This window comes from Capsicum annuum, chromosome 2 (genome assembly GCF_002878395.1).
Source record: "Capsicum annuum cultivar UCD-10X-F1 chromosome 2, UCD10Xv1.1, whole genome shotgun sequence".
NCBI lineage: Eukaryota > Viridiplantae > Streptophyta > Magnoliopsida > Solanales > Solanaceae > Capsicum > Capsicum annuum.
In genome coordinates this window covers 6344482-6355220 of record NC_061112.1, presented here as the reverse complement: position 1 = coordinate 6355220, position 10739 = coordinate 6344482, and the positions used below count along the sequence as shown (strand labels likewise).

At 34.7% G+C, this 10739-nt stretch overlaps 1 protein-coding gene across 1 annotated transcript; it reads left to right on the top strand.

Annotated features, from left to right (window-relative positions):
* The first annotated feature begins 1228 nt into the window (after positions 1-1228).
* On the top strand, positions 1229-9184 carry LOC107858478 (MLO-like protein 10). The gene is made up of 15 exons (XM_016703142.2): positions 1229-1572; positions 3208-3265; positions 3356-3558; positions 4880-4996; positions 6072-6132; positions 6248-6336; positions 6448-6522; positions 6630-6718; positions 6810-6859; positions 6983-7023; positions 7093-7266; positions 7787-7822; positions 7908-7975; positions 8082-8142; positions 8523-9184. The coding sequence occupies exons 1-15, from the start codon at positions 1444-1446 to the stop codon at positions 8928-8930; spliced, it is 1659 nt and encodes a 552-aa protein (XP_016558628.1). The 5' UTR covers positions 1229-1443; the 3' UTR covers positions 8931-9184.
* The last annotated feature ends 1555 nt before the right edge of the window (positions 9185-10739 follow it).

The following is a 10739-nucleotide window of genomic DNA, read 5'->3' as shown; positions in this document are numbered from 1 at the left end:
ATAAAAAAATAATATTTTAAAAATAAAATAAATATAATATAATACATTAATTTTTAGAATTTTCATATTGAATAAATAAAATTAAATAATTATTTTAAATATAAAAAAAGAATAAATATACTTTTAAACTATGATAAATAATACGTATATATTCTTTGTCATGTTTTGGGTACACATATCTCCCTATCATTAATGAATGATACATCTATGTCCCTCACACAAACGGTAGAAGCATATGCGTACCCAAAATATAACGGAGGATATATAAGTATCATTTATTATAATTCGGAAATATATTCATTTTTTTTATTTGAATTTAATTTATTATTTCAAATAATTAACCTAAATCCACTACTGACCCAATAAATCAACTATCCGACTCGGTCCCAATAATAATCCAAGAGACGCCTATATAACAGATAAATTTTTCTCACCCCTGTATTGATACACACACGCAATAGAGTAACACTCACTACTACCAAGTTAAAAAAAAAATCATTGATCCATAACATGCTAAAACAATACCAAATAAATTGAATCCCTCACATTTCAATCTCCAGCAAAATTTCGTTGGGAAAACACGACCCACCACCTATCAACACCACATAGCCACCATTTTCGTCAAATCGAAAACACCCTACCGGCGAATCATCGCCGCACCTCTAGTTCCGACCACCTTCGACCTAATCTTTACTTTCTCCAACCAGTAAACACCAACTAGTAGCAACGATCAATCACTGCAATTTGATTGTGATTCACCTTTAAGAGAAAATACAGAGGGAATATTGAGTTTGAAACAATAAATAGAGGTCGAATCGAGTTGGTTTGAAATCGGATTCGATGAATTTATTAGGTCGGATACTAAATTTCGATTAATTATTTGGGATTAAAAAGTAAAACGAAAAGGGGATAAATATATTCTAAAATTATGATAAATGATACGTATATATACTTCGTCATGCTTTGGGTACACATATGCCCCTACCATATAAGTGTGAGGGATATATATATATATATTATTTTTATTAACGTTATGGATATATATGTAACCAAAATATGACAAAAGGTATATATATTTGTTTTCTGTTTTTAATCTATTAGATAAATAAAGATGAATGAATGAAATATTGTATAAAGATTATTAATGGAAAATAAATAAGTAATTTAAGGAGTTTGTATTTTTAACTACGATAATATAAGTGTGAGTATTTGTCATCTTAATTAAGGAAGGTCTTAGTCATTACTCATTGCTCACTTGCATACACATCTGTAGACTAGAAACTGAAATATCAGTTTTCTTCTTTTAAAGAGCAGTGCAAATAAATGCATGCATTTACTACATCCTATTGTGTTCAAACCCAATTTGTTTTTTGACCATATTGTTGGATACCCATTAATTTTTAGGTGATATTTTCTCTGCTGAAGGTTTTGTGGGTGGTGGCAATGGCTGGTGGAGGTGGAGGTACATCAAGACAGCTTGATCAGACACCAACTTGGGCTGTTGCTGGTGTTTGTGCTGTCATTATTCTCATTTCTATTGCTTTGGAGAAGATCATCCATAAACTTGGCACCGTATGTTACCTAAAAACCTAGTCGTTTTACCTTACTGTTCTTTAATTTGTATTTTTCTTGATTGTGGGTTCTTTCTTTTCTACCTTTTAGTGAATCTTGGATTTTAATGTACAAGATATCTCTATTTGCTAGCAGCATTGCAATAAGTGTTTCTTGAAGAAATTCCTTTTCTTGTTTCTTGGTTTTGCTGTTGAGGATTTTGAAGATATATTTGATATTTAAGTTTTAGATTTTTACATCAAGATAATACCTTTTTATCTGTGAAAGTCTTGTCTGACCAAATTAGAAGTTAATTTATGCTCTTTTTGTCACTAGAGCCTGGAAATTATTCTTGGCTGCTCAGATACTGATTACCAAAAAAGGCTTTTTGTTCTATTGTTTTTCTAATCCTAACCCCTCTGAGTTGATTTCAGATGGTCCCTCAACTAATAGTTATTATTTCAGAAAGTTACTTTCTTCATTGAAGGAAATTGTAATCAAGAAGAAAGGCAACTTTCTGAGATAATAACTTCCGAGAAATCAACACTTTTTCTTCCTTAGTTCTTCCCTGTTCTCCTTGTTTTGCTAGTCCCAATCCTTTTCTAGCTTTTGATGTCATTTCCAGTGTTTGAATTTGTGTTTTTGTGCACATTTTGTTTTCCTATCTTGTGCTTTTTCTTTTACTTTTTTCCCACAAAAGAAATGTGCCTCATCTCTTGGTTGGATTTTTGCATCTCCAAGTGCTTTACCAAAGCTTGATTCTGGGACATTATATTTATGTGATTGAATATCATTGATCGTATCTTTTCGGGTGATTATTTTCAACCATTTACGCCCTTATCTGCTTCTGTTTGAATTATGATCAATTAAATTAGTAAGGAAGAGGCCGGGGGTCTATCGGAAACAATCTCTCTATCTCACCTTTGTGTTAGTGGTATGGACTGCGTACACTTAGCCTCCCCAAACCCCAATTGGTGGGAATATACTAGGTATGTTGTTGTTGTAAATTAGTAAGGAAGAGAAAAAAGAGAGGTTTTATTATCCAATGCTATGCTTTGTCAACTTTACCTTACCTTTCGTCCATCAGAAATTTTATTGCCTGGCGTGTATTATGTTGAGGATATCTAGTCGGAGTTCAGTCTTTGATTTGGATGTTTGAGCTTGTCTTTTCTTTTTCTGGTAGCATTTTGAAGTACACACGCACTTGTGTTTCCATATTGTATTCTTTATAATTACACCATTCACCAATTTATACCTTTTGTCTAAACCATGTGATTTTACTTAGTTTATTGCTTCCGTGGATCTTTAAGGGCCCGTTTGGCCATTAAATTGTAAAATTTGAAAAAAGTAGTCTTTGTTTTCAAAGTGAAAAATGGCATTTGGAAAATGGAGTTGTGTTTGGCCATGAATACAAATTGGAGTTACTTTTTATTTTTTTGTGAGTGATTTGGAGTGAAAACAACTTTTTGGTGTTTTGCAAATTCAAGAAAAATTGAATTTCGGAGTTTTCTGAAATTTTATGGCCAAACGTGATTTCCGGAATTCAACTCCTGGAAAAAGTAAAGGATACTCCTTGAAAAAGTAAAAAATATTCATAGCCAAATGGCCACTTAATTTCTCCAGCATTTTACTTACAAAATGAAAATCATTTTCCAGTGGCTCACAGACAGGCATAAGAAAGCTCTATATGAGGCTCTGGAAAAGGTTAAGGCTGGTAAACTTTTGTGTTCTCAACTTCTTTTCATTTTCCCAGGGAATATTCTTGTTTTCTGTATTAATGGTTCCTTCTCTCTAATTGTTGCAGAGTTGATGATTCTTGGTTTTATCTCATTAACCCTTGTATTCAGTCAGTATTATATTGCTGGAATCTGTATCCCAACAAGTGTTGCTGACACACTGCTGCCCTGCCCTGTTGCTGGCAAAAATGATAAAATGGAGGAACATCATCGGAGACTTTTATGGTATGAACGCAGGATTTTGGCTGGTGCCGAGCCTAAATGCAATGATGTAAGTCATAAATTTGTATACGGATCTTGATAATAGTAAATTCAATTGTATTAATTAGTGGGATGGCAAAAATGACATTGCAGGATTTTAGCTTGTTGTCAATTACCCTTTTTTACTAAGAAAATCAGTTGTTCTGCCCAAACCTTTTGATATGTTTGCTACTTAAGCTGATTGACATTTCAAATGATCAGTTCTGTCAACAAAAAAGCTGCAGTAAATTACACTTCTCATTCCAGTATCGAGGCATATCGAAAGTAATTTATATTGCATGACTGTAGCCTGATAAAAAATAAATCATTCAATTTAAAGTTTCTGCCTGCAACAAATAATAAGCAGTTTCAGTTCTCTCCTCTTGATGTGCAAAGAAAAAATAAATGAATAGCTGGTTGCTTAGTTCAATTCATACATTGGTTAGAAGGATCCTTATTTTGGATTTATGATATCTAATATCCACCTAATATCCTTCTGAAAAAAAAATATCCACCTAATATGATCCGGCCCTTCCCAGGGCTGCCCTTTTTATGCCTTTTTTTTTTTAGAAAAAGAAGATCCACCTGATAATGATTGCCTTCTCCAACTTATATACTTCAGTAGTATGTTCGTCCAGGTACTAATCTCAATATGTTAAGAAATGATGTGCTTCATGTGGAGTGGATTAACAGCAAGTTTTGAGAGCATAACTAAGTGGAAGTTTAGTAAGCTTGATATTCTTTGAATAACCTAGATAATCCTTTATTTACTTATTTGATGACCATTTATTTTAGATCATGAAAATGCTAGGCCTATTTGGTGTGAATATGTATTTCTCGCTCAAGAATTAGTGGTTTACCAAACCTGTAGAAGATTAACCTGACAGATATTCTGCTTGTCTCTGCACAAGGGACATGTTAAAAATAGTACTTGCTATATTAATGTGGAAGGCTTTGTAACTCAGCTATAATCTTCAACAGAATGAGCATTTATCTGTCCTTTAAATGTCCTGGTAGCTGTTAGTTAATCAGAAAGCATCTGATGCAGTAATGTTTAAGTAGTTTCGTGAAATTGTAATTTCGAGTTGCCATTCTATCAGTAACACCAGCATTATCTTATGCTGGAGTTGTGCTATGATTGCTAAAGTTTCTTACTTACTGATCGAGGATGCCATTATATAAAAACTTGATACATCCCATACAAGTCTTGCTTCGGTTACAGTTAGCCCAACTACTAAATAGGTACCTTGAGGTGTACCTGTTTTGGATCTTCGTGTAGTACTTCCTCCGAGTGTACTAAATTACATCTTGTTGGTCTGCCCTTGATTAAACTAATTTGAGTTACATAACAGGGACATGTCTCTCTCATTTCTGTCGACGCACTGCATCAAATACACATCCTTATATTCTTTCTGGCGGTCCTTCATGTGGTATACAGTGCTGTTACTATGTGGCTGGGAAAACTTAAGGTAATTCAAAGTATACTTTCCATAATTCTTGCATTATACTTGAACTGCTGTGCTATTTGTGTGGCACTTTTTGGAGTATAAACAGAAATTCCAGCGGGACTCTATCTTATTTTGTAGATTCTCTAGTCCATCCATACCTTGAGCCCTTCAAAGAATTCAGATAATCTATCAAATTTCGACAAATGTTCAATATCCTACTGGTATAACGTAAAAACTGCAATGCCAAAGGCTAATGATATTTTTAATGTTGATCAACACTATGCTCTTATGCTTCATAGGATATGTTGTTGACTAACCCATCGCTATAAGCATCATTGGGTTTTTTTAGGGTAAAATGACAGAGTCAGTTTTTTCTTTTTTCAGTGAATATAAATGTGGTGAAAAAGCAATTGAAGATAAATGTCTTCTGTGTTTGAGCCAACTTATTATTCTTTTGGTTTGCCTTTTTTTTATTTTGGATGATAAATCAGATATGTTCTCTCTTGATGAACCTTCTCTGCTTGCTAAAATGGTCTTGGCACATTAGAAAAGGTTGATTTGGTGGATACTGGATTGGTGATTTGCCTAAGATCTCTTCAGCTAGATGGTAGATTTTGGATCACGCCCAGGGCTGTTCAAGTGGCAAAGGTTCCTGAACTTGTGGCTTAGGTTGTATCAAGGAAAAAGTTGAGGGACTTGTGACTTAGGTTTCAGGTTCGAGCCCTGCACCCTGTGAACTAAGCTTGGTATTTAAGTAGAGAGGAGTAGAATTCCCGAGTTTTGGGGGCTGCAGTTGATCCTAAAAGGTTGGCCCCAGATGGATTTCTCGGCCATCAGAAAATAACAAAGACTTTAGGATCATTGACCAGATACCAAGATTCGAATTTGTTACTGGGAATGAAAACCGGCCCTCCACAATATTCAGAAAGATTGGAACTCTGGATACTCGGTTAAGAACTTTATAAAAATGAATTTGAGAGTCAGTCTAGAGGGACTGGTCATGGTCAATATTTTTTTTTCGTTCTTGATATTCGTTACTCTCCATTTTAGATTTTAGAAACATAGAATGTCTAATGCTTGAAAATATGTTCTTCAGATTCGTGGCTGGAAAGGATGGGAACAAGAGACTTCAACCCATAACTATGAGTTTTCAAATGGTATGTCATAGTTTGATCTGCAAATGGTGGAATTTTCTGAGTTGCTTGTAAACTATGTTCATTGTCCTCATTTCTTTGCATTGGGAATTGACCATATCTTACGTGTAACTTTTAGATCCTTCAAGATTTAGGCTGACTCATGAGACGTCATTCGTCAAAGCACATACCAGTTTCTGGACCAGCATTCCAATCTTCTTTTACATTGTAAGATACTGATATGAAATGTTGTTATTTTTTATTGTCCATAAAATTGGGTCATTCTTCAGCACATCCATGGTGAGAAGGGTATTGAATATGGCAATTTTTTTCTTCCAGGGATGTTTCTTCAGACAATTTTTCAGGTCTGTCAATAAGTCAGATTACTTGACCCTACGCAATGGTTTTATCAGTGTGAGTTTCCTTTCTTCTTTAGTTCTTCAAATTTATTATTATTATTTTTTTTGGTGATACTTTTCTTCTGTTTCCCATAGAAGTAATACACAATGCTTCTTGTACAGGTTCATTTGGCTCCTGGAAGTAAATTTAACTTCCAAAAGTATATCAAAAGATCATTAGAGGATGACTTCAAGGTAGTTGTTGGTGTCAGGTATCTCAATCTTCCCTAACAAACATGTGCTGTACGTGTGTTCGTGTGCTACCTATATCACGCTGACTGACTTAATTTTTTCTACTGGCAGTCCAGTTTTATGGGTATCATTTGTGGTTTTCTTGCTCCTAAATGTTAGTGGTAAGTCATATTTTGTGATGGAATATATTTGGGCAATAATTTTATTTGTTCCATTTTACTTTCACTAATCAAGTTCTTCGCTGGACATATTTATATATTTCTGAAACATTAGATACATTTCAGGGTGGCATGCATTGTTCTGGGCATCCTTAATTCCTTTGATTGTAAGGTTCTTGTTCCTTGTCCACCTTCGTAATTTCAGTGCATGAAATCTGATAATTAATTATTCTCAGATCATTTTAGCTGTCGGAACGAAGCTTCAGGCAGTGTTGACAAGAATGGCTCTTGACATCTCAGAGAGACATGCCGTAGTCCAAGGGATCCCTCTTGTACAAGGCTCAGACAAATATTTTTGGTTTGGACGACCTCAGTTGGTTCTTCACCTCATCCACTTTGCCTTATTTCAGGTACTACATGTCCCACTCAGATAAATGTCATAAAGTATTATTAGCAAAGTAGACAACTCGAATATATATCATGTTCAACTTTGCTGGTCCATTGTGCCATAATCAATTGTATTGCTAGAAGTTGTCTAAGCTTACAGGTGAAAATGTTATCAGTCACATTAAAGACCATTAGTTTTAGAGAAGCTTAAACCTCATTACAACCTTTAAATGGAACAAAATGCAAAAGCCAGAAACTTGTACCAAAAGATGATTATCTTTAGTCTGCTTTTGTGAATGACTTGCGAGAGATAAACGTCATTGCAAAGTCAACGCTGATTCTTGTGTGCTTCTGGTTGCATTTTAGATTGAAGAATTGTGCTTGTAAATAAAAAGGAGCTTAGGTTTGGATTATAATAGTTTGCTTTATCTGAATCTCTATCTACTTCTTGCAATTCTCGTCTCCATCTATTTTTTTGCCACGGCTTACAAAAATTTCTTTTTTATGTGTATCTAATGCTAAACTGTTATTTCAACTTGACAGAATGCGTTCCAAATAACATATTTCTTATGGATATGGGTAATATTTCAACTAAACTTCTGAAGATATTCAGCTCTTTGAACCATGAAACTATTGGTTGAAATGTTGATTACATATTTTGCAGTATGAGTATGGCCTAAAATCTTGCTTCCATGACAAGTTCGGTTTTGTCATTGTGAAGATCGCTTTGGGGTATGTTACTTGCAACAAAAAGTCACTTTATTGGATGGATTGTATATGTTTTCAGAACTTCAGACGAAGCTTACTCTACTGAATCTGCTTTGCTGTCTCATTACAGGGTGGGAGTGTTATTCTTATGCAGTTATATCACTCTTCCACTCTATGCCCTTATAACTCAGGTACTTTTACAAAAATATCCCATCCCCAGATTGAGAACATAAATGTATGTAGGTTCTCTTCGCACCATTTTGCTTTAGCCAAGCTCTTCGCTAGGATACAAGCAAATATATTGCAGTCAAACGCAGGACGAAAAATATGCCATAGGAAACTACATGAACTTTTTGGCACAACAATAACAACTACTACGCCTCAATCCCAAGCAAGTTGGGGTTGGTTACATAGATCCACACTGTTCATCTCACTCTGTTTAGGATCATCTCAATTCAATGTTATATAAAATAATATTATACATGAACCTTTTAGTGTTTTAGCCATAACTTGCTGTATTTTACATGGGGAAATAGGCCTAATGGTAATGTGTCATGATGGGATCCTGCAGATGGGCTCCAATATGAAGAAATCCATTTTTGATGAACAAACCTCAAAGGCATTAAAGAAGTGGCATATGGCCGTGAAGAAGAAGCAGGGAGCTAAGGGCGACAAATCCCCACGGGCACTAGGCAATGGAAGTCCGAGGTCCTCTGTGGGTTCGCCTCTGCACGCGGTTGGTTCCAAACTTCATCGGTTTAAAACAACTGGTCACTCAACACGTTTCAATGGCTACGATGATCTAGAAGCATCTGACCTCGAGAATGATCCAACTACACCGATAATCCGTGCAGAGGACCACTCAGCTACACAAGTTATTGATGATGACTCTGAACTTCAAGTGCATGTTCCTCAAAATGAAGAATCCTCTGGGAATGAAGATGACTTTTCATTTGCGAAGCCTGCTCCTAAAAAGTGAAAAGGAAGCAGCAGGTAACAAATGCATATGGTATTTGAATAGTGGTTTGCTGCTTCTCTTTATCTTTTTGCGCTTATAGAGGAATGTCATACAGAGTAGTTAGCACTTCATAGGGAAACATATACATATTTATTGTATCTACTACTATTGCTTGCCTTATTACTACTGTTCTCTTCCATTATGAAATTCTAAAAGGAAGCAAATCTTGATTTAGCCATGAAGTTGATGAAATATGATCTCCTATGTTTAATTTACGGATTTCGTGTGTTATTTTTTAGTAATCTCCTCTTATAATGGTCACATCACTAAAACTACCTCTCGTAATGAACTACAAAATCAAATCTCTTGAAGTTGGATTCGAAAGTTCCACATTAGGCATCCCCTTTCTCATATTCTTTTTCAATCGTATGACTTTGATTGTGAAATGTGCTCCCAAATGAAAGTGAAATAGGTTAGTCACGTTGGACAAGTGGGACTTGCTCTAGCGGTTTAGCACCTCCATCGTCAGCCAGCAGGTTGAGGATTTGATATCACGAGCTTGGTAATTTTGCTACAACATGGAAGAATGAAAGAAAATATTTTCCAACGGAGACATAAAAGGTGAAAAGCTGAAACAAAGAAAATTTTTGGGAACCCCCATCACATCTCTAAACGATGTTAGAGTTGGTTATTCTGGCTTTTGATGGTTAAATTTTGGTGCAGGTTACACTGTGTATTGTAGTAAATCAGTACAGGACTAGCGTATGAAGTACGACGTAGAATTAGAACTTTCAAGTCGATGAGTCTTCGTCTTTAAAATAGTCTAGTGTACGTGCTTCACACCTATATATCACGTTGATGAATTAAAAATGTATTTCTTTTTTTTACTTTTCACAAGTTTTTGAACTTAAATAACAATAAAATAATTCTCATTACCCAATTAATATAACACAATGGGAGGATCAATTCTTTTAAAAATAGCCATTGACATTATACGAAATGCAAATACTCCAGTTTGTTTACCTAATGAAAATGAATATTATTTTTTTTTTAAAAAGAAAAGGCATAAGTACCTCTTTGAACTATGATAGAAATTCCAGCATTGTGAAATATTGTACTACAGTAAAATCTTCCTAAATTCATACTGTGTGAATTAATAAACTCTTTAAGATAATATTTTCTTCTAGGGAATCTGTGCTTACTAAGCCTGTGTTTGAGCTCTATGCCTTTGCCTTAGCGCGTCTTGGATGCTCTTCCCGTAGTGCCCCCTTCTTCCTCCTTGTCTCTTTCTCTGCCGCCTGCTCTTTCCGTTCCTTCTCTTTCGGAGTGGAGCACTCCTCTTTGTTCTGTTCCTTTCTAATAAAAGCTTGGTACGTGTTCTGAGCGAGCCTTCACGTGAGGTGAACGGTACCTATGAAGTGGAATCCATTTGTAAACTCTTTAAGATAATATTTTCTTCGGTTCTGACTTGGGCCAGTGAAAACAATCACTAATTTCGATAAGATAATAAGTTAATATATTTTCGAAAGACCCCTATATAAATATATGGACCTATTGATATCATAAAGGAAAAATTTCAAAAGTAGCAACTTAACAACTTTAATTATAACTTTTATAACAACTATTTCATAATTACGAAAAATAGCAAGTAATATTTAGTATTTAAGTAAAATAAAAATGTTGCTATATAAATAAATATACAAATTGAATAGTAGTTCCTATTTTAACTCCTATTAGTTAGAGTTAAATAAGGAAAGTAACCGTGCCTTAATTCATGCTACTTTTATTTATAAAGATTTATGTTCCTGACTCTTCTATTCCTTTTTTTTT

What these genes read in the sequence shown, in the direction of transcription:
- LOC107858478 (XM_016703142.2), top strand. Translation starts at nt 1,444, where the DNA reads ATGGCTGGTGGAGGTGGAGGTACATCAAGACAGCTTGATCAGACACCA. An exon ending in TCTGGAAAAGGTTAAGGCTG is followed by an intron (nt 3,266 to 3,355) that starts GTAAACTTTTGT and finishes TAATTGTTGCAG; the next exon opens with AGTTGATGATTCTTGGTTTT. An exon ending in CATCCTTAATTCCTTTGATT is followed by an intron (nt 7,024 to 7,092) that starts GTAAGGTTCTTG and finishes AATTATTCTCAG; the next exon opens with ATCATTTTAGCTGTCGGAAC.